This window comes from Homarus americanus, unplaced genomic scaffold (assembly GCF_018991925.1).
Source record: "Homarus americanus isolate GMGI-L3 unplaced genomic scaffold, GMGI_Hamer_2.0 scaffold51427, whole genome shotgun sequence".
Lineage (NCBI taxonomy): Eukaryota > Metazoa > Arthropoda > Malacostraca > Decapoda > Nephropidae > Homarus > Homarus americanus.
In genome coordinates this window covers 57802-83323 of record NW_024729338.1, presented here as the reverse complement: position 1 = coordinate 83323, position 25522 = coordinate 57802, and the positions used below count along the sequence as shown (strand labels likewise).

The following is a 25522-nucleotide window of genomic DNA, read 5'->3' as shown; positions in this document are numbered from 1 at the left end:
TTCGGTTAAATGTCACGGTAGACCAACACAGGTGAAAGTATATATTCTAAATAAAACAAAATATATAAACTTTCAAAATATACCTGTACAAGTTTTTGTTGACAGAATATATTACGTGTTGATTATAGCAAATAAGAAAATAATTTAACATTCAAGGAGATTAAATTTTACCGATAATAATTAAACTGAGAACATTCTAAGAACATTCTAAAGTCAGAGTTAATAATGAAATATTTTTTTTTACAGTGTTTCAATTATTATTATTTATTTATTTCGATTTTTTTTTGTAAATATGAGACAATTAAATAAACCTTTTGGTAACTGTGTCACAAAGAAATGATCTGGTAAATATTGTTTGTGTGAAGTGAAACTTTTTGTAAATGATTAAATTATTTTTTGGGTTAATATGGACGCTAAGCTTTTTTGTAAATATATATCAGATCAACTTTTTTATAAATGTGTCAATTAATTAAACTTTTTTGTAAATGTGTAAATTAAATCTTTTTTGTACATATAAGACAATTAAACCTCGCTTAGTAACTCATTATTAGCTGTAAAAGTAATACCTGTGATTGACCTATAGTGAAGCGAGTCAACACATCTACTTCAACATAAACTAATAATATTTTTGTGCGTTAAATGACTGTGAAAGGTTTCTCAGGTGTATTAACATCTCACCTGGCTAATTAACCTGTAATTACCGAGTCAATCTTTGGTGAAAAAAAAATACTAAAGAAAATGTTTTAAGTTTCTTCAATTTTATCTTAATCGTCTTGGTTGCTAACTTTCTCGAGCCGTGTGCCGCGCCTCAGCCGCAAGCGACTACCTGCCAGTCCTTCCGCATGCGGCACTTGCCATAAATACTTGAGGCCACTACAGCGCACGAGGTATTGACACTAATAGCCACGAGTCACGAGCGTCATGTGTGTCTACCATCAGCCTAAATACCATTCGTATTCATCACTCCATCACTCCATCATACCATCCACTCCTCGGCTTCATTACATCATCTACATCATTAAACTACATTCATATATCAAATCATTCATTATCTTATCATCTACATTCATTCATATCCACTCCACTCATCATTATCCATTCATTATTCCTCCCTCCTCCTTCCTTCCTTCCTGCCTCCTTCCTTCCCTTCCCCCATACATACCTTCTCCCTTTCCCTTATACCTTCTTCCTTAATCCTAATAAAATGGAGTAACTGGAAGGAGGAGTAACTGGAGAAGGAGTAACTGGAGAGGTGGGTAACTGGAGGAGGAGTAACTGGAGGAGGGTAACTGAGAGGAGAGTGGAGGAGGGTAACAGGAGGGTGGGTGACTGGAGGGAGGAGTAACTGGAGGAGGAGTAATGGAGGGAGGAGTAACAGGAGGAGTAAATGGAGGAGGAGTAGCTGGAGGGAGGAGGTAACTGAGAGGAGGGTAACTGGAGGAGGAGTAACTGTAGGAAATGAGGATTATTACATCAAGTTTGGGCCAGAAAGGAGGAGGAGGAGAAACAGGAGGAAGAGGAGGAGGAGGAGAAAGAAGAAAGAGAGGAGAGGGAGGAGGAATAAGAAAGAGCAGGAGGAGGAGGAAGAAGAAAGAAGAGGAGGAGGAGGAGGAAGAAGGGAGGAGGAGGAAGGGGGAGGAGGAGGAAGGGGGGAGGAGGGAGGAAGGGGGGGAGGGGGAGGAGGAAGGAGGAAGGGGAGGAGGAAGGGGAGGGAGGCGGAGGTCCTGCAGACTACCAGGCTGGAGGTCGCTGCACCCTCCCCGCCACTTTGTCTCCACCACAGCCACCACCAACAGGTGGCAGGTGGAGGCGCTGTGATGAGGTGGTAGTGAGGTGGTAGTGGTGTAGTGGTGGTGGTGGTAGTAGTGGTATGGTAGTGGTGGTAGTGGTATGGTGGCAGTGGTATGGTAGTAGTGGTAGTAGTAGTGGGAGTGGTGGTAGTAGTGGTAGTAGTAGTGGGAGTGGTGGTAGTAGTGGGAGTAGTGGGAGTAGTTGTGGTAGTAAGGATTGTGGTGATAGAGATAAGAGTGATGGTAATAGGCGATAGTGGTGGGTGTGGTTGTAGGTGGTAGTGGATATGGTTATTGTGATGGTGAAGATGGTGGTTGACGATGGATGGTGGTTAACGATGGTTGGTGGTAGGGAGAACTGAGGAACAAAGTACGACTAACAAGTAAAGATATCAACATTGGACACACACACACACACACACACACACACTGGAAATCACAGAACACTCACACCCAAACAACCGCCGCCAACCACATAATCGCGTGACGGTAACAAGCCCCTAACAACTCGCTAAAGGTCGACTCTGCCTGAAGGAGAGAACTCACGATCTGGGTCATGGAGGCTGAGTGAGGGGCGTGAGACTCCTGTAGGAGGGTGGGTTGAGGGTGGGTTGGATGGGGTGAGGGTGGGTTGGATGGGGTGAGGTGGGGTGATGGGGTAAGGTGGGTTGAATGGGGTGAGGTGGGTTGGATGGGGTGAAGGTAGGTTGGATGGGGTGAGGGTGGGTTGATGGGGTGAAGGTGGGTTGGATGGGGTGAAGGTGGGTTAGATGGGGTGAGGGTGGGTTAGATGGGATTAGAAAAAAAAACAATTAATGATTAAGACGATTAGGACAACACCATAAATATCATCACCCGTATTTAACAACTCACCACACTACAGAACCCTGAAACAACAACAACAGCAGCTGAAACAATAACAGAAAATACTCACACAAAACTACAAAGTATAATAACCTCAATAACAGACACACGTAATAACCAACCATCTATAAATAACAACATAACAACCAGGTATGTTATTAGAGAGAACTGTCGCTGTCATTTTACTCCAACGACCTCAAAACCGCAACGACAATTTTGGAAACCTACCGACGACGACAGAACTCCTCGCCTCTGCCATGCATGACGGTATACGTTTTTCAGCTGTGCATGACGGGAAGTTTTTTTTCTCTTTTCTTAATGGCATCGTTTAGAAATGTAACAACAGGTGTAGGCACTTACTGTTCGAGTCATGAGAGAGAGAGAGAGAGAGAGAGAGAGAGAGAGAGAGCCACGGCCTGCAGATATACTCTACTTGGTGAGCGAACGTTCGTCGGACGTGGAACCTTCTATATGTGTACACACAACACAACGACAGACAGACAGACGCAACATAACACAACGTACGCACACACGCACGCAAGGGTTAAGTCATCGTACTCCCGGAGTTTAACCAGGCAATCAGAGCTCACTAAGGAACACAAACATTTCATCAAGACACTGTAATGCTGGTCTGTAAAGGGTGCTGTGTTGTGTTGTATTGTGCTGTGTTGTGTTGTGTTGTATTGTGCTGTGAGGAGAAGAACGAGGAAGGAGAAGGACGAAGGAGGAGAAGGATGGGGGGTGAGGGGGGGGATGAAGGCTGAAGGTGGGAAGGGTAGGAGGGGGAACGGGAGGGAGTGAGTAAGGGTGAGGGAAATCAACAGGTAAACTCACAGGTAATCCTCACACTGTACCAGGAAGTAAACACAAGATACTCACCATTACAACTCTTCCCAATTTTCATTATTATTATTATTATTATTTTTTATTATTCTGCCGTGTTAATCAACCGGTAAGACACGTCCCTGGAGCTACCTTCCGCTCAGGTGTGCGACGACTTGGGATAATAAGACGGAAAAGGAGACAGACAGTGAGACAGACGGATCAGTTCACCACATCCTCGACCGTCTAAAGTGCTTGTTCCAGTCTTCTTTAATCCTAACCTAACCTAACGCTCCTCTACCCGCGCCTCCCTTAACTCATCAGGTGTGTGTAGAACGGGTGTGTCGTCCGCATTTGGCCCCCCCCCCCTCTCTCTCTCTCTCTCTCTCTCTCTCTTTGTTATGATCGCGATGAGAGGAAGTGTATTGGATGACTCGAGATTATTATTATATGAGTCTGGCATGAAATTGACAGACCCTACATTACGTTTTCTTTAAAAAAAATTTCCCCCTCGGTGTTACTGCTGTCATGTGGAAATTCTAAGGTCAGTTTTAGTCAAATTTTGCTGTATTCTCTTATTACCTTTGAGAACAATGATATAACTACCCCACCACGACAACCACAACCAATAACAACAATAACAACAACCACAATACGATGCTAATGCCAACAATATGAAAATAAAGACAAAAATGTGGTAATAACAACAACAACAAATACACTAATAAAAAATACGACAAAAACAACCACAAATACAATAGTAAAAACAACAATACAACAACAAATACAATAACAACAAATATAACAACAACAATAATACGACAATAACAACAAAACAATAATAAAAATAATACGACAATAACAACAATAAATACAATAATAACAACAAATACAACAATAACAACAACAAATACAACAATAATAACAACAAATACAACAGTAAAAATAATCGGACAATAACAAATACAATAACAACAACAACAATAATAACACTTTTACCAACAGCAATAATAAATAATAATAACCAAAAAATATTATCACCTGAGAGTCGCTTCCCCCATCCATCAACAGCGAACCACAACAATGGCAAACCTATCATTAATATCTACCACACCTGCCTCATGGTGTTGTCTCCGCACCAACACCACCACCTTCAACACCACCCACACTACCACCTCCAGCACCACCCACACTACCACCTACAGCACCACCCACTCTACCACCTACAGCACCACCCACTCACACACACCACCAGCACCACCCACACCACACCTCCAGCACCACCCACACTACTACCTCCAGCACCACCCACACACCACTACCTCCAGCACCACCCACACTACCACCACCAGCACCACCCACACCACACCTCCAGCACCACCCACTCTACCACCAGCACCACCCACTACCACCAACTCCCACACTACCAGCACCACCTCTACCACCAGCACCACCAGCACCCACACTACCACCACCAGCACCACCCACTACCACCAGCACCACCCACACTACCACCTCCAGCACCACCCACACTACCACCTCGCACCACCACTACCACCACCAGCACCACCCACACTACCACCACCAGCACCACCCACACTACCACCACCAGCACCACCACTACCACCCAGCAGCACCACCCACTCTACCACCAGCAGCACCATCCACACTACCTTCAGCACCACCCCATGCCACCCACCTCACTACTACTGTTGCCTTCTGCTCCACTAACTTTGTACAAGAGTCGAGGTTTGGTTAGTTATAGAGAGAGAGAGAGAGAGAGACAAGCAGGTAGACAGGTAAAATGGTGACGTGAGGGTCTGGGAAGAGGGGGAGGAGGAGGGTGAGGGATGGTCAGGGTGTAGAGGCTGCGTGGGAGTGAGTGGGAGGAGAAGATGTTGTGGGTGAGGAAGGATGACAAGGCTGGTTTTTCCCTCATTATTTGGTGTCCAGGTCTGGTTGATGGCCTGTCCACATCATCTCCTGTCCCACCACCCCCCACTCTTTCATTTTTCCTCCTCTTCCATTTTGGCGAATCTCTCTCTCTCTCTCTCTCTCTCTCTCTCTCTCTCTCTCCCCCCCCAATAAGAGTGTATACCAAGTTCCTTCAACCATCATAATAATAGGTGTTGACGGCGACCAATCTCACATCTCTCGTCCGATCAAAACGACCCATTACACCTCCATTTCCGTGTGTAAAATGCCTATCCCCTCCCTATTCCTCTATCCCCCCTCCCCCTATCCCCCTCCCTACTCCCCTATCCCCCCCTCCCCGTACATCAGTCAAGTCGGTCCGGACGGGTAGGTTCGATGCACCGTAGTATTGTAGAAACTTGACGATGACCTTGTTGAGGTTGTTCCGTGGCCGTGTTGAGGGTTGTTCCGTGGCCGTGTTGAGGTTGTTCCGTGGCTGTGTTGAGGGTTGTTCCGTTCCGTGTTGAGGGTTGTTCCGTGGCCGTGTTGAGGTTGTTCCGTGGCCGTGTTGAGGGTTGTTCCGTGGCCGTGTTGAGGAGGTTGTTCCGTGGCCGTGTTGAGGTTGTTCCGTAGCCGTGTTGAGGTTGTTCCGTGGCGTGTTGAGGTTGTTCGTAGCCGTGTTGAGTTGTTCCGTGGCGTGTTGAGGGTTGTTCCGTGGCCGTGTTGAGGGTTGTTCCGTGGCCGTGTTGAGGGTTGTTCCGTGGCCGTGTTGAGGTTGTTCCGTTGCCGTGTTGAGGGTTGTTCCGTGGCCGTGTTGAGGTTGTTCCGTGTTGGGGATTGTTCCGTGGTTGTGTTGAGGTTGTTCCGTGGCCGTGTAGAGGTTGTTCCGTGGTTGTGCTGAGGGTTGATCCGTGGCTGTGTTGAGGTTGTTCCGTGGCCGTGTTGAGGGTTGTTCCGTGGCCGTGTTGAGGGTTGTTCGTGGCTGTGGAGGTTGTTCCGTAGTTGTGTTGAGGGTTGTTCCGTGGCCGTGTAGGGTTGTTCCGTGGCTGTGTTGAGGATTGTTCCGTAGTTGTGTTGAGGGTTGTTCCGTGGCCGTGTAGGGTTGTTCCGTGTGGTTGTGCTGAGGGTTGATCCGTGGCCGTGTTGAGGGTTGTTCCGTGGCCGTGTTGAGGGTTGTTCCGTGGCTGTGTTGAGGGTTGTTCCGTGGCCGTGTTGAGGGTTGTTCGTGTTGAGGGTTGTTCCGTGGCCGTGTTGAGGTGTTCCGTGGCCGTGTTGAGGGTTGTTCCGTGGCCGTGTTGAGGTTGTTCCGTGGCCGTGTTGAGGGTTGTTCCGTGGCGTGTTGAGGGTTGTTCCGTGGCCGTGTTGAGGGTTGTTCCGTGGCCGTGTTGAGGGTTGTTCCGTGGCCGTGTTGAGGTTGTTCCGTGGCCGTGTTGAGGGTTGTTCCGTGGCGTGTTGAGGGTTGTTCCGTGGCCGTGTTGAGGGTTGTTCCGTGGGCCGTCTTGTGACTTTGTTCCGTCGGCCTCTCATTCACCATTCACGAGCGCCAGTGCAGGAAGAAGGGCTGGCGAGTGTTTATACATGCCTTTAGTACTTGAGAGTGTAACCGAGAAAACGTACGCCAGACGCTATTAACTGCTTGTGCTGGCGTTAATGACACTAATTTCACGACATAAAAAACCTCTCACTCGTTCGTCTGTTTTAACGATGAGAAGCAAAATTTATTCTCCCTCTTCCTTCTGTTTTTCGCTTCAGAATGAGTATGGGCATAAATTATGAAGGAACGGGCCGTTAATGTCAAGATCTAACGGGGATTAAGGTCAGTGGGGGTGAGGGTGGGAGGTGGGGAGGGAGGTGAGGGGGGTGAGGGAGGGGAGGTAGGGGGGTGAGGGAGAGGTAAGACAATAGGTGCGGCTAAAAAGCAGATCAATATATTCCGGCAAGAGGAGCGAGCACGGCACCCAGTAAGCCTCTTGAATAATGTATGTGGTACTGAGTAGAGGAGGGGGTGTTGCTTGCTGGCCCACGGTGCTGAGAAAAAATGTGTTTCTGACCCACGGTGTTGAGGGAGTGTCCTATCATCGAGTCATAAAAATAAAAAATAAAATAATAATAATCACCTCTTCGGTTTACCTGAAGGAGGTGGTAGTCATGTGCCTCACCACCCGCAGCACCTTCTACTAGTCATCATCTATAAGGACACTCACCCCCATCACCAGGAGCCACCCGCCAAATAGGGCTACAGTCCCACAGCAAGAGTTTTACCGACAAGAACTCGTAACCCTGATAGAATCCTATTCCCGAATTCTTGGAGACTCGCACGTCATATTTTCTCCCTCAAGTGCGAGTGTAAAAACATCAAGAAATTTACATGAGGTCTAGAAATTGCATATTAAGAATGTTACTACCAAAACTTTCTGCGAAAAAACAACAAAACCACGACATATTTGACAACCTAAACCAAGGCTGTGGTTTAGTATATAGTCTGGCTGCCTCACACTCCTCCCTTACCGTCTATGTTTCTCACTCTAGTACACACAAACAGTCTGGCCCAGTACGCAGCATCACTACACATGAATCACTTTCTCCTTAACACCGAGTTCATTCTTCTGTGTGGGGATAGTTGAAGGTTAGTGACTAATAGGCAGCCTAGACACGGTGTGAAAGTTCTACAGTATGTAACAAGGTCCCCCCCTTCCCCCCACCTCTGTTACCTGGTGAGGGTGACGTCAGTTAACAATGGATCAACATTAGTGGTCAAGGATCAACTAGTGTTTGTGGATCTTTTTCGGGGGTGGGGGGTGAGGTGGGGGAGGTGGGGGTTGGTAGGATACCTGTCGCTGTGAGGGGTTAGCCACACACACACACACACACTTGTATAAACGATGCCAGTGAACAGTTAGACAACCCTATAGACTACCTAATCAAAACACCTCATGGCACCAGCAGCTTCACAGTGCCTCATAGTGCCATCATGGTCGACTCCAATCAACCAGAAAACTCCACCACCTTAACCAAGTGCCAAATCGTTCCCTCCATGGCAATATTAAAGCCTCCAGTATCTACAGCAAAATACACTATTAACGACCAAATTATTATACAGTTCAATGGTTCAAGAAGGCTTCATATTCAGTGCCTCAATATAACTAAAGTACCGTCATAACTGGGCCATGTTTTTGTCACCTGTGGCCATATATAAATAGTCAGTTATGGCCATACAAGAGACCTATTTAAATCTCTCTCTCTCTCTCTCTCTCTCTCTCTCTCTCTAATACGACTCCTTGTTACACTGAAACAAAATACTCGAGACGGCAGACATTACCACAGCCACAACACGACCACCAACTCGTGATCGCATAGAAATATCAGGCCGAGAAACGACACTCCCTGGTACGACACAGATGACAGGTAATATATGACAGAAATGACACTTAACTGTTACAAAGAAGGTGAAAAGGAGAGACTGAGGAGGTTAGAGAAACAGGGAGAGAGAGAGCGAGGTGAAGTGAAACAAACAGGTGAAACAGGTGAGGAGGTGAGGGAAGCAGGTGAGGTGAAGCAGGTGAGGTGAAGCAGGTGAGGTGAAGCAGATGAGATGATGGAGCTCAGGTAAAGAAGAGAGAAGGGATGAGGAAGAGAGAGGAGGAGGAAGAGAGGAGGGAGGAAGAGGAGGGAGGAGGGAAGAGGGAGGAAGAGAGAGGAGGAGGAGGAGGAGGAGGCGAAGTGGCCGTTGTCCTGTACACACCCCCTCCATAGGCTACCCCCCTACCCCCTCAGGTGAGTCTCCAATACCTGGAGAAGAGGAGGAGGAAGGAGGCAGAGGGAGGGTGAGAGGGATGCTTCATACCCTTAATGCACCACAACTCTCCTCCCAACACCTCCCTACTAAATCCCTACAGGAGCCATCACATGTACAGTACAGCACCGAGGTAATGTGGATATGCCAGGTGATAATATATACGAGAGATAAGCAATAACAGATAATAAACATCTTTTAAAACAAGTTGATGGAAACATAAGTTCACCTGTCTACCACCGCTGCCCTCCCCATCCTCCTCCTACCCCCATTACCCTCCTCTACCCACCACCTCTTCCATTTTCACATCATTTCTTATTTTGGTTCAAATCTTTATTTTCGTTTTTTTTACCTGAGAGTTTCGACTAATTTATCTCCATGACAAGGTGGAAATTGTCATTGTTATCTGCAGGTAAGACTCACACGTAACGCCCCCAAGCCAAGCTGCTATGTTCTAGGGAAAAGACAAAACTGTGTTCGCTGGAAACGTGAAGACAGAAACACCATCTTGATATTCTAAACGAGATTCGCCTATCATCAAATAAACCACACGAGCTCGTAGTTTAAGAAAATGTCCGTGAAATGTATAATTATATTTTCTATTTGATTAAAAGGTTCTCCGACTATAGAATGCAAGACGGAAAGAAAAGAGGGTGAGGGAGAAAAAATAAATGCTAGGAAAGCAGTTGGCGACAGAAGGTGGAAACTCTCAAGCCTGTTATCCTAAGTTTGGTTCCAACCCCACGCTGTCCTCATATGGTAGCGTCCGACACTTAACGTCTTCTTATAATGGACTATATATTGTTAATTTAGTCTAATATTTTAATGGAAATGTTAACCAGACATAGTCGTTATATGAAAACATGTAGTAGAATATATAAACGTGGGATCAAAGTATTTTGGACGCGGTAAACATATCTGCCCTACTCTTAAGTCGAGGCCAAACGCATACTTTCGAACACATGACACGGTTGCGTGGCGCCCAGTCTTGCGTTCCTCCATAAAAAGTACAAAGCAAAACAGGTCTCTGAATTAACATTAAACTGCTACCATAACCGAAATGTCCACAATGAAGCGAAGACTCAAGCAATGGACAGGGATAAAATTTAACTTCAATGACAGTAAACCTACGATCAAGAACAATGATAAACAAAATATCACATCTTGGCATCGCGACTAGAGGCGGGAGGGTTTCTTTCAGACCACAAACCCGACATCCACGTTAAAAACAATTTGCAGTGAACACAATCTTTCACAACGATTCCTTACGAGTTATTACCCAACCAAATATGTATAGCAAACTCAGTAAAAAAAATATAAACTCTACAGTCATCCCAGTGTCAACGATAAGGGTAAAATTCGTATTAAAATCGGTTAGCGGCCGTGCGAGCGACTTCCGCCGGTGGCTGTCAATGGTATCTGAGATTCCCACGATGACCCGCGGACTACACTACTCCTACCCTCCAGATTCCTCAGTTTTCTTGCGTACCTCACAACATACCTGAACAACACAACACCCCCCAATCGTTTACAGACATACAACTGTTTATTACGCTACTGAACTAAACGCAAAATAAAACATAACCTTACCTACAACGCCGTTCATCCCTTGACTTTCCTCATTCACCGACGATTTAACGACAAAAATTAAACCCCAATATCTAAATAACACCGACAAGGCGTCACACGGACAAGAAATCTACAATAAAAAAAAAATACAAATAATAAACCAAAAAAGACCCGCGCTGACTTACAATAGAACCAGTTTCCTTGGCAGTTCACTCCGCCTCGACAATTTGAGAAAAGGTCAGATAAAGCCAGTCTCTACACGCAGTTGTTGAGCTCAAGCGAACGACATCAAAAAAGATGAAACCTGGCCAAGAGAAAATGTCGAATGCAACGAGTACAATTCTTGCAACTACACAGCAATGCCACAGGAGAGCCAAGGATTTAAACAGGAATCAGAGAAGGCTTAAACAGGAGTCACAAGTAAGGGTGTACACGCATCTTTGACGTGTGGAGGTAAGGTTAGATTACAGTCCTAGCACATTGGAGTTCTTATTAACGAGGTTGTTTCATGCGGCCGGGAACTGTTCCACTTAACGAGGTTGTTCTTCCACAGGTGTTCGGTTGAGGAGTTTTTGTGTCACTGAGGTTGCATGTAACAGGTGGCCGAACAGGTGTGTGATTCCTCCAAACAAGTGCTTCAACACCTGTATGGACCCTGGACAGGTGCTCAAGGTATCGCCCCAATTGATTTGTGTGAACCTTCAAAAGTTGTTGGGGATAAATGTTTGTACCTTCTGACAAGTGTGTGAACCCTACAACAGATACTGGCAAGTGTGTGAACCTTCTAACAGGTGGAGGCAGGTGTGTGAACCTTCCAAAAGACGCTGAGGCAGGTGTGTGAACCTTCCAACAGACGCTGAGGCAGGTGTGTGAACCTTCCAACAGACGCTGAGGCAGGTGTGTGAACCTTCCAACAGACGCTGAGGCAGGTGTGTGAACCTTCCAACAGACGCTGAGGCAGGTGTGTGAACCTTCCAACAGACGCTGAGGCAGGTGTGTGTGTGTGAACCCTTAAACTGCCTCCATCCTACACTAACCACGACAGCCTTCACTCCTTTAGTCTTCCTCGCATTACTTTCATTCGTCTCTCCCACGTCGGGTCAACACACAACCACGGCCTATACACACAATACCACCACCACCACCACACGGTTCTCAAGGCGTGGTTGGGGACTGGTTGGGTGAGGAGGCGTGGTTGGGGACTGGTTTGGTGAGGAGGCGTTGTTGAGGACTGGTTAGGCGGGGAGGGGTGTCAGGGAGAGAAGGTGAGGAGGGAAATGCGTGTAAGTAGTGGCGTTAAGGAATAAGTAGGGGAGGGGTGTGTGTGTGTGTGTGTGTGTGTGTGTGTGTGTGTGTGTGTGTGTCTGTGTGTGTGTGTGTGTGTGTGTGTGAGTGTGAGAGTTGAGGGAGGGAGAGGTGCAAGAGGGTGGCTAAGGATTGACCCATGTGATGTGAAAGGCGAGGCGTGTGTGGGCGAGGGAGAGGGAGGAGGACGAGGAGCCCACCAACCAGCCAGAGACTTGAGCGTGGCCTAAGGTAGTGATCCAACCTTGTACAGCTGACCGTTAACTCGTAGATTCCTCGGCATTTCCTCCAGTAACTTGTGTGTTTTTTTTCCCTTCACTCGCTCGTAAAGGTAAATACCAACAACAAATTCTTACCGTCGCATTAATAAACAATTACTGTCTCTTCATAAATAAATATTAAGTCGGTAAATACGAGACAAAAACAAAAAGTAAAGAAACATTAACTGTGAGAATACTTAAATAAATAATTGCCGTGGACAGTTATTTTCACTGGTCAGTAACACATCACTGTCAATAGCCTACGTATTTTTTTCCTTCGCTTTACAAAGACAAAAAACTTATCTTTATTTAACACTATTTCACTTAAGTTTGCAATCTAAATCCGGAAATCGGTGTTAACATACAATTAAAACGTATTTAACAATCCTATATTATTATAACAGGAGTAAAAATAATCATACAATGTACAAAAAAATAAAATAAAAAAACAAAAGAACGTCGCCCAACACCCGATTACTTGTCAGTGTTGTGGTCGCTTACTTGACAAAAAAGATTTCATGAACGCTTCTTAAATCCCGAAACCTGAGACAAAAGAGGAGTTTAAGTCTTTATTTCTTTAAATATGGATAACCACCAATTCTTCCAGTCCAGTCTTTAAGAGTCGTTAAGACCAAAGGGAAGATAGACTGTAAAAGCGTCGCACCAAGGAAGTCCAGTCAGTCAAATCAGTTGCCGTCGGTGTGAGGGAAAAATAGCAGCACACGCACGCACGCACGCACGCACACACACACACACACATACCAGTAAATTGAATCCAAAGTACCGTAATTCAGCAGAGGGGGAGGGGGTAGGAGGAGGAACAGGAGGTAGGAGGGTGTAGGAGGAAGCGAGAGAGAGAGAGAGAGAGAACACCAACAAGTAAACGTCAATCAGAGTTTTTTGGATAATTTCAATGCAAAAAAAAGGGGTAAAATAAAAATCACAAGAGGACGGTGGTTCCGGCTCCACCTTCTTATAAGTTAATGACAAAGGCATTTTCTTACCGTGTAACCCAGATGTGTGAGAGAACGTCCCGACTCACACAGGAGGTGAATATGGAGGAAGTGGAAGAAGAGGAGGAAGAGGATGAGGAGGAGGAAATGGAGGAAGAGGAGGAGGAAGAGGATAAGGAGGAGGAAATGGAGGAAGAGGAGGATGAGGAGGAGGAAATGGAGGAAGAGGAGGAGGAAATGGAGGAAGAGGAAGGGGGAGGAGGGTGAAGAAGAGGAGGGGGAGGAGGAGGAGGAGGAGGGAGGAGGAGGAGGAATAACAAGAACAGCAGCATAATGGAATACAATTACAGAGAAAGAGAGAAAGAGCAAAGGACAGGAAGGAAAAGGGGAAGGAGGGAGGGAGATAAGGAGGGAGGTAAGGGAGGGAGGGAGGAACAATACACTACCAAACAACATGAATTTAGTAATATGAGAGAGGGAGAGATAAGGCAACGTAGGTGAAGAAAGCGCGAGAAGAAAGGAAAAGGAAAGTAACAAGAGAAAGACAAGAAACGAAGCTTAAGAACGTGTAGGTTAGGTTAGGTTAGGTAGAGAGAGGCGCCCGGGTCACGAAGACAGGCGGACGATGGCGGTTCCCTCGTTCTTACACGCACTCACCGGCCCCCACCACCACCTCAACCACACCGTAAGAGGCCACGATAGGGCATACCACACCTAAAACTCCCAACCACACCACAACAACCACACCGTAAGAGGCCACGATAGGGCATACCACACCTAAAACTCCCAACCACACCACCACAACCACTCCCGCATTGTTGGGACTATAGCCTAAGAGTCCTTGGCTACAGACTACATAGGAGCCTCTGATAAGGATTCTCGATGGGGAGTCCTACACTAGAGAGAGCCTTCGGGTACATTGTCGCCATGAGCATTACAGAGCTTCACTATTAACTCCAGGAACGGGGAAACTTGCCATACTACTCGCTAAAACTATTCGCCAAACTATTCGCTAAAACTACTCGCTAAAACTATTCGCTAAGACTACTTGCCATACTACTCGCTAAAACTATTCGCCAAACTATTCGCTAAAACTACTTGCCAAACTATTCGCTAAGAACTACTTGCCAAACTACTCGCTAAAACTACTTGCAAAACTACTCGCTAAAACTACTTGCCAAACTATTAGCTAAAACTATTTGCAAAACTACTCGCTAAAACTACTTGCCAAACTATTAGCTAAAACTATTTGCAAAACTATTCGCTAAAACTACTTGCCAAACTATTAGCTAAAACTATTTGCCAAACTACTCGCTAAAACTACTTGCAAAACTACTCGCTAAAATACTTGCCAAACTACTCGCTAAAACTACTTGCCAAACTATTAGCTAAAACTATTTGCAAAACTACTCGCTAAAACTGCTTGCTAAACTACTCGGTCAAAATTATTCGCCAATATACTCGCCAAAAGTACTCGTCAAAAACACTCGCTAGGCTAAAACTATTCGACTCTAGGATATAGAACCATGAGACAGAACCACTTCAGGAAGGAACTCAAACCTGCAGAACCACCAACTGAACCGGAGCAACGGGTAAAACCGAACACGAAGCAGTAGTGTGGGTTGTCACCTGTTCGTCCGTGGATCAACGTTTGCGTTCCGTCCGTGGATCCATTATTTCAAGGTCTCGTCCATGGATCATCAACCTCAGGATCTCGTCCGTGGATCATCAACCTCAGGGTCTCGTCAGTGGATCATCAACCTCAGGGTCTCGTCAGTGGCTCCTCGATCTTAGTTTTCGTCCATGGGTCATCAACCTCAGGGTCTCGTCCGTGGATCATCAATTTCAAGGTCTCGTCCGTAGATTCTCAGCATTAGCGTCACGTCCGTAGATCAACAACTCCAACGCTACACCGCCACTTAAGGCTCCTTCCCCTCCCATACAAGCCACAACCCACAACAACCACCACTACCACCATCGTTACTTAAAACCATCGTTACTTAAATATTGAATTGGCAACACAACTTCAACCACAGCTACAAGATTCTTCCCCCCACCAAAAAAAAAAAATTACTATAAAAATTCTACCTTTAGATTATTGAATATTTTTACCTTGGCAATGATAGTTGAAAATAGATCCACCAATCACAATTACCATTACATACAGCTTTAGTTGGCCAGGTATTGTCAGGGAAAATTATTAGTGCGAGGGCTGCAGGGTCAGGGTCGATGCATCTCACGTCACGGACCACAGCCACCTACGGACCGCAGCCATAGACCACTGACAGTCACGGACCACCCGGAACAGCCACCATGTTCGTGAGTGGGCGTAAACTTTCATAATGGTTTACCTGTACAACCCTATGGCAGTTTACACCCACGACCAGTCCCATGCCTCGTGTGGTTTACGCCCCTCAATCACCATAATCACCCCCATGCCTATTATCTGCTGAGTTGCCTCGTTCTCTGCAGGGCTAGTTGCTATTGGTTCAAGGTTGTGTTATTCTGACGTTCCTATTGGCTGAAGAAGGTACTGGTGTTGGTGGTGGTGTTGTTGGTGGTGGGGGTGTTGTTGGTGGAGGTGTTGGTGGAGGTGGTGTTGGTGGAGGTGAGTTGTGGCGCCCTTGTTGCAGACTGGTCCACGCCGTTAGGGAGGAGTTATAATTATTTTGCAGCACGTGTTGGAGGTACAGAGCCTCTCACGAGTGTCTGGGCAAGAGGAGGAGGAGGAGGAGGGGGAAGGAAAGGGAGGAAAAGGGAGGAGGAGGAGGAAGAAGAAAAGAGGAGGAAGAGAAAGAGCAAGAGGAAAGACACCAGTGACATGTGAGTTATGAGCGGTGATGAACAGAAAGATTGATGATGATGATGATGATGACGACCGTGACAGCAACACAGCATCACAAGGGACCCCATCATCGTACCTGTTGTGGTCAGTATCAACGGGAGATGAGTAAGGTGTGTCGCGGTGTGGCTATGTCAAACGGCTCGATACTACCGGGACAAAACGGTAGTGGGCCCTCAACAGTAAACGGGAAGATGGTAGTGTGACAGACTGTGGAGGAAGGGGAGAAAGAGGAAGGGGAGGAAGAGGAGCCAGTCATGCGGCGGTCATTTCTAGCTGAGGTAAACGAACAGGCGGGTGACCACAATTTTTGGATGTAGTAGCAGCAGCAATTCCCACCGTGACTAAGGAAGAGGAGGAGGAGGAGGAGTGAGTGTAGGTGGTGGTGATGGAGGAGGAGTGGTTGACGGAGAGGAGGGCTGGAGACTCACGTAGGGAGAAAAACAAAGTTGAACAGGTCCTCCACCTTCACGAGAAATTTACGATACGGAAAAAGGAAGGAAGGAAGGAAGGAAGGAAGGAAGGAGAGACAGTAAAGCGGGAGGAGGAAAGGGTTGAGCGCCACGTCATGATAGATGGTCGACGACGGCAAGATTCTAAACAATAAATTATTACGAGAAAAATAACGACGAGAAGGAAGAGTAAGGAACAGTGAGAAGGAAGAGGAAGGAACAGTAACAATAAAAGGAACAACGGGAGAGAATCCTTGGATGTACAGAGTAAAAGCCCTCAGGAACAATGGAAATCTCCGTGAATTATGAACTGAAGAAACTGGAGTCGAGTTAAGAGGTAATGAAAAAAAAATATGAAGGGGAGGTGGGAGAGGGGGTGGGAGGGAAGCAGGGAGGTGGGGGTAGGGGGAGGTAAGGTCACAGGTCAATAATTATGATGAGAAGTACAATGGCGAGAGAGGAACCCACACCAGTGTCTTCTGGTAGTGGTGGTAATTATCACTTTTGTGCTGACGAGCTGAGCTGCCACTTAACGTCTGGTTTATACAAAACCTACCATCAATACATACACCTCACCCATCAAAACGTTCCAGTAATACACTCACCTCTTGCTCGGGCATGTTTCACCCACAACAACAACACCTCTACTTAAAATAAAAGACATGTTTCAGCCCCAGCATAAACAACAGGTGACCTCCCGCGACTATACTGAAGCATCACAAGACGAAAAAGGATACAGTTTATCATGTCGGGGACGCACGTCATCTCCTCCGAGTGGTAGAAGGACTTGAACTCCTTACGGAGGTCATAAAAGGAATTGTAGTACTCTGGGATGTGGAGGTTCCTCGCTAAGGCCTTGGGGTGCACCACCTGACGAAGGTGCAGCTGACCGTCCGTCACCAGAGCCACGCGACCCGTGTTACCCTCAGCGATCTTGCTCAGGATGGCGTCAAACTGTTGGAGGAAGAACATTGTTATTAGTTTGTGTAATAGTGATGGTTGTTGTCGAGCTTAACGCAAGGGCTCACGTAACAGTGACTACACCAATACCGTTTGCATAGTGAGGAGGAAAATAAAATGTAAGGCAGGACAAAAGCTGGTGCCATTAGTGATCTATAAACTTGGCATTAAACCATAAACCACACAACATCATGACATAAACCTATAAATGACATTAACCAAAGATATTTTTGTACAATAAAGACGTCAAGTTGTGGAAGAAAAAAAACAATGGTGCCTTTAGTCTTGTTAACTCATGACGACATAACATTGTGAATAACAAACACAATCATCAGTAAGGATATTAATAATGAAGGAAAAGATGGAAGGAAAGAAAGAACAGCGAGATACAGGTGAAACAAAATCCGACTTAGCACAACCTATACATAACACGCCCTCTCATAACACTATATCAAAATTAAATCAGTGTTATGAAATATACACATTACAATAAGTCACGAGGCGTATCTTTTTAGGCGAATATATTTGCATAGACTTTTAAAGCAAATTTATATAAATATATATATATATATATATATATATATATATATATATATATATATATATATTTCATATGTAAATCACAATGAAAACGTGGATAAGATAAATCTTGATAAAATCACACGGAAAATGGAAACAACGGAGTACCTTAGCTTTTCGTCTTTATTCAAGACATCTTCAGGGCAACAGTTGCCTCTGAAGATGTGGACAAAATATAATATATATATATATATATATATATATATATATATATATATATATATATATATATATATATATATATATATATATAGTGTGTGTGTGTGTGTCTTGATCATTACAACACACAACGCAAGTATCATTTTACACCTGATTAAAATACAGTAAAAACCACGTAAAAATAAAATGAAAAACATCAAGGTGGTAATTTCCGCAATGGGAGACACATGGCTACTAGGGAACAGCTGTACAACCTGGATTTATTTTACATCTACTTGCGGGTTACATAGTAGGTGCCACGTTGCTTCTGCTATTAAGTAAAGTGACGACAGGAAAACTACATAAAAAAAAAGAAGCTAATTTCAGTTAAGGTGCGAATTTTCGTGATGGAAGCATATGGAATCCGGGGAGCAGCTGTACAACCAGGTTTAGTTGAGATTATATATTTCCAGGTTACATACTGGGAAGGGAGCATTTTATATAGTGTTTAGTGACGGGTTGAAACACACACAGGTCAATAACATCACAATCCTCCTCACTTTCACCTGTCACTATCATCACTCCAGTTAATCTCTCCAGTCACTGTTCATTCGGTTGTCACCATCATCGTTACTCATTTGACAGCCAGGTGGCATCACCATCTGACGTAATTACCACCTGTACCTGTCACTATCAAGTCCCACCTGTACCTGTCACTATCAAGTCCCCACCTGTACCTGTCACTATCAAGTCCATACCTGTCACTATCAAGTCCTACCTGTACCTGTCACTATCAAGTCCTACCATACCTGTCACTATCAAGTCCTACCTGTACCTGTCACTATCAAGTCACTATCTCGTCACCATCCACCGACGTCACTTGCCGTCTCATCATCACCTCTTTATTTTCAATTCAATCATCATACATTCTCCCTATTCATCACCATCTGTTGTCATCACTACGGCTCATCATTACTACCACCATACACCTACCACCACCACTATTATGATCACTACCACAACTCTCACCATTCACAACTATCACGATAACCACCACAACTATCACCACTATCATAACCACTGCTACCACTACTACCACTACTCTCATAATCAACACCACAACCACCATTGCTATCACCACCACAATCTCTCTTAACACACCACCATATATCACCAACTAACTAACACTACCATCACCACCCTGTCCATCACCACTACCACCAACCTCTCCACCACCACCACCAACCTCTTCACCACCACCAACCTCTCCACCACCAACCTCTCACCACCACCATCAACCTCTCCACCACCACCAACCTCTCACCACTACCACCAACCTCTCACCACCACCAACCTCTCCACCACCACCATCAACCTCTCCACCACTACATCAACCTCTCCACCACCACCACCAACCTCTCCACCACCACCACAACCTCTTCACCACCACCAACCTCTCCACCACCACCACTATCCCTCCACCACCACCATCAACCTCTCCACCACCACCAACCTCTCCACCACTACCACCAACCTCTCCACCACCACCACCACCAACCTCTCCACCACCACCACCAACCTCTCCACCACCACCACCAACCTCTCCACCACTACCAACCTCTCCACCACCACCACCAACCTCTCACCACCACCACCAACCTCTCCACCACCACTATCAACCTCTCCACCACCACCATCAACCTCTCCACCACTACCACCAACCTCACCACCACCACCACCAACCTCTCCACCACCACCACCAACCTCTCCACCACCACCACCAACCTCTCCACCACCACCACCAACTCTCACCACCACCACCAACCTCTCCACCACCACCACCAACCTCTCCACCACCACCACCAACCTCTCCACCACCACCACCAACCTCTCCCCACCCTACCTCACCACCACCAACCTCTCCACCACCACCACCAACCTCTCCACCACCACCACCAACCTCTCCACCACCACCAGTCCCCTATTAACTCTCCTAGTGAATGTTGTCAATGGCTACAGTCTCATGTCAAGCGTGTCGTCACTAACAGTCGCGTGACAGCTGTTCTTGTGACAATGACAGTGTGATCACCAGTTGAGGCGGTCGTTAACTCAACAGGGTCATCATCATCATCAGTGGTAGCCAATCAAAAGCACTCTTGGTTCCTTGTATCGTGACGTGTTCTGCTTGCGTCTCTAATCATTTTCTGCTTGCGTTTCGTCACCTGCTTCGTCTCTCGCCACCTGCACGTATTTCGTCACCTTATGCTTGCGTCTCTCGCCACCTGCTTTGCGTCTCTCGCCACCTTCTGCTTGCGTCTCTCGCCACCTGCTTTGCGTCTCTCATACTTCCATTTGACGAAGACGTAAAGACGGGCGGACGGACGGACAGACGGGCGAACGGACGGTCGGACGGAAAGGCGGATGTATGGACGGTAAATCGGACGGACGGACAAAAAAAAACTACAATTAACAAATATATTCCCTTTTTTCAATCTATTTCAAATGCTTTAATTTTTTTCCATCACCACCATCATCATCATCACCACCATCATCGCCACCACCATCATCATCATCATCACCATCACCACCATCATCACCACCATCATCATCATCATCATCACCGCCACCACCACCACCATCATCATCATCTCCGTATTACATGACTCATCACCCTTCACCATCATTCCCTCTTCTTTTTCTCCTTAGTTACTGTCTATTTCCTCTCTCTCTTTTGCCATCTTATCTACTATCTTTCTCTCTCTCTCTCTTATCGCTGTGCTTCCTCTGTCAACTCTTGTCATTACTGTTATATTTTCTTTAACCTCCATCAGGTCTCTCTCTCTCTCTCTCTCTCTCTCTCTCTCTCTCTCTCTCTCTCAGACAACAAGCCGAGTAAAAATCGTGTCAGTTTATTACGAAATAATATACCTGTTAATTAATTACCTGTAGCTGATTACCTAAGATGTGTGTGTGTGTGTGTGTGTGTGTGTGTGTGAGGAAAATTACGTGTGCTAGTCTTTTCCGCCCGTCCGTCCTTGTGTGTTCGTACGTAAGTTTCCCCATGCGTCCGTCCGTCCTTGTGTGTGTCCGTACGCAAGTTTCTCCGTCCGTCCGTCCGTGGAGACAAAAAATTTCACGACCTTTTTTTTTTCTTCGACTTTTTTTTCTCAGTTCTTTGTCTTTGGGTCAGGACACAACACAGGTGAGACCCTTGATTGTGGTCAAGTTAAGGTAAAAAGACCTATTTGGTTCAGCTAGCAGGTGGTGGTCATGGGCTGCAACAGGTGGTCATGGGCCGGCAACAGGTGGTCATGGGCTGGCAACAGGTGGTCATGGGCTGGCAACAGGTGGTCATGGGCTGGCAACAGGTGGTCATGGGCTGGCAACAAGTGGTCATGAACTGGCAACAGGTGGTCATGGGCTGGCAACAGGTGGTCATGAACTGGCAACAGGTGGTCATGGGCTGGCAACAAGTGGTCATAGGCTGGCAACAGGTGGTCATGGGCTGGCAACAGGTGGTCAGACTGGCAACAGGTGGTCATGAACTGGCAACAGGTGGTCATGGGCTGGCAACAGGTGGTCATGGGCTGGCAACAGTGGTCATAGGCTGGCAACAGGTGGTCATGGGCTGGCAACAGGTGGTCATGAACTGGCAACAGGTGGTCATGAACTGGCAACTGGTGGTCATGGGCTGGCAACAGGTGGTCATGGGCTGGCAACAAGTCGTCACAAAGACACTTAGTTCATGTCACGTATCTTTTATCTAATTGTTCACAACCACAAAGCCATTTACATAACAACAACAACAACAGCTGATTGTCTTTGTCCCTTTAAACTCCACCGCACAACCTGGAACCAACACCCACCATCACCACTACACAACCTTGATCTAATAACACTACCAACCACAACACAAGCTGGAAATATCACCACCACTACACAACCTCTATCTAACATCACTACCACCAATGTACAACCTGTCGTCACACACACACACACACACACACACACGCGCACACACACACACACTCTGATGCAACATTTAAGTCATCACTATAGGTAAATTCAGATGTTGCACCTCCCGCTACCCTGCAACACCACGTCAACAATGCAATACAGGCGTTGATGTAACGTAAGCCAATAGGACGGGGGAGGGGAGGGGTTACAAGCCTGAGCATTCAACAGTGCTTGGCGTAGGATGGTAGGCTCATGGGAGTTACTCAAGACAAGGGGTGAGAGGACACAGAAGGATGCAGAGAGGACAACAGAGGGAAAACAGGAGGAGGAGGATGAGAGGACAACAGGAGGAGGAGGATGATGGGGCAACAGGGACAACAGGAGGAGGAGGAGGATGAGAGAGGACAACAGAGGAAAACAGGAGGAGGAGGATGAGAGGACAACAGGAGGAGGAGGATGAGAGGACAACAGAGAGGAAAACAGGAGGAGGAGGATGAGGACAACAGGAGGAGGAGGGAGGATGGGGCAACAGAGGACAACAACAGGAGGAGGAGGACAACAGAGGAAAACAGGAGGAGGAGGATGAGAGGACAACAGGAGGAGGAGGAGGATGATGGGGCAACAGAGGACAACAGGAGGAGGAGGATAAGAGGACAACAGAGGAAAACAGGAGGAGGAGGATGAGAGGACAACAGGAGGAGGAGGAGGAGGATGGGGCAGGCATTATCTCTTGAGTGGCACAGACCGGATGCGACTCTCACTTAACCACCTCCTCCTCCAACCACCACTTTTTGGTCCCTCTCCCTCATCTTCCTCCCTCCCTCATCTCTCTCCCTCCCTCATATTTCTCCCTTCCTTCGTCTCCCCCATTCCTCCCAAACCCTTTCCTCGCCTTCCTTCTTCCCTCTCTCCCTCATTCATCTCTCTTCCTACCTCCCTTTTTCCCTCCTCCCTTCCTCTCCTTATACTTCCCTCCTCCCTTCCTCTCCCTGTACTTCCCTCCTCCCTCCCTCTCCCTACTTTCCCCTCTTCCTATCTCCTTCTCCCTACCTCACCCCCCCTCATCTCCCATCTCATTATCATTACTGGGAAATAGTATCACCATCATTATTATACATCATTATCACCATCATTATCATTCCCATCATCATCATCATCATTATATTTACAACTACCAATTATCACAACTCGTACAAACGGGTCAATACTCAATCAAATATTACAAGAATTTATTATAAACTAAACATTCTTCAGTACAACTTAATGTTCATTCACACATTCATTCATTCACACATTCATTCATTCACTCATTCATTCATTCACACATTCATTCATTCACTCATTCATTCATTCACACATTCATTCTCGCTCATTCATTCATATTTACATTAGTTTTACTTTGGTCGTTCATTTACCTAACTTGACGTAATAACCTAACTTGACCTAATCTAACCTAACCTGACTTAATCTAACCTCCATTTGCAGTCTTCAGGATGTCTACTGTGGCCTAATTAGCCCCAAGACAGAAAGGTAAGCAAGAAAGGTAAATAATGACACACACACACACACACACACACACACACACACACACACACACACACACACACACCTTACGCTTCTGTTACTGACGTGCTCCTGTTGATGCTTTACTGTTATAATTGCTACTGCTGCTAATTGCTACTTTTGCAGAGAGAGAGAGAGAGAGAGAGAGAGAGAGAGAGACTCGCAAACAAAACAAAAGTGTCAACAAGTCATGAAAATATACATACAGTACAGAACCTCACCCACCACCTCTCACCCCTTCACAGCCCACCACAGACTTCTACAACCCACCGTACACCTCCAAAGCCCACTCCACAACCCACTGCAGATCTCAGCCCACCACAGACCTCTAAGACCCACCACACACCTCCAAAGACTTCCAACCCACCACACACCTCCAGCCAACCCACCACACCCACAGCCTACTCCCACACCTCCACAACCCACCACACACACCTCCACAACCCACCACACCCACAACCCACCACACACCCCTCCACAACCCACCATTCCCCACAGACCTACCCACACACTCTCACAACCCACCACACACCTCCACAACCCACTCACACACCTCCCCAACCCACCACATTCCCCACAGACCCAGCACCACACACCCTCTTCACAACCCACCACACACCTTCACAACCCACCACACACCTCCACAACCCAATTACATTCCCTCCACAGACCCCACAGACCCACCACACTAAAACTGGATTCTGACCAAACTGACTACACACAAGGATTCTGACTGAACTTGCTGCCCGAGGACCTCACACAAGGTGACCTGTTGAATGACCTGAGCTCCCTGCAGAGCTGACCTGCTGACTCCTCCTCCTCCTTTTGTCTCTGTGGCATTACTCTCCCTTCCCCCCCCCCTCCGCTATCCCCCTCACCCCTCCTCCGCCCCCGTGTCCGGCTTTACCTGTCTTGACCTGCCCTTACCACCCCCCCCTCCTTCTGCCAGTCCCTCTTACTTGACGCAATCCTCAAAGTCTTCCCCCAAAACCAGTGCTTGATTACGACGAAGAACGGTACACTACACCACACCACACCACAGTACACCACACCACACCACACCATCCATCATACTACACTACACTATCCATCATACTACACTACACTATCCACTATACTACACTACACTACACTCCTACACCACACTCACACTAGGTAATTAATCTTCAGGTGATCCCACCACGATATAAAAACAATAAAAATACAACACTACAAAATACAATAAATGACAATACAATACAGAAAGGTACTCATAATACAGTACAGGAATACAGAGGTAATCCATCAGACAATCGGTGATATTTGTGATAATTCAGTTATGACGACAAGAGAACCTTTTTACCTATTATATAGTGAGTCTCCACACACCTGTAGCTGAACACTTATTGTTATATTGTCTTTCAGGTGTTTAAAAGTCATGTTAGATGCTTGTTAACCCTTGAGAGAGAGAGAGAGAGAGAGAGAGAGAGAGAGAGAGAGAGAGAGAGAGAGAGAGAGAGAGAGAGAGACCCCTAGTAGCGTTTTTAGACCCATTTAGTATATAGAGGGGATCAGGCAGGTGTTTCCTCAGTTCACCTTCCCTCGCCTGCACTACCCCACCCTCTCGTACACTTCCCACGCCCATTCCCCTCACCCGCCCCCATCATCGTCAACCCCCCACCTCCTTCCCTCCCTGCCTCAAACTCCCCGTAAACGCGCGCACACACACACACTGGCTTGAACTTATCACTTAAATGTGAAAACTGTAACAATGACTTTACC

General features: G+C 46.5%; 1 protein-coding gene across 1 annotated transcript in view; it reads right to left on the bottom strand.

Moving 5' to 3' along the window:
* Positions 1-25522, bottom strand: part of LOC121866703 (epithelial splicing regulatory protein 1-like) — a gene marked incomplete at its 3' end in the record, with an annotated part of 125300 nt that overhangs the window by 57689 nt on the left and 42089 nt on the right. The window contains exon 3 of the mRNA XM_042366412.1: positions 17302-17518. Within this exon, the coding sequence (XP_042222346.1) occupies positions 17302-17518 (217 nt within the window). The remainder of the gene's footprint in view (positions 1-17301; positions 17519-25522) is intronic.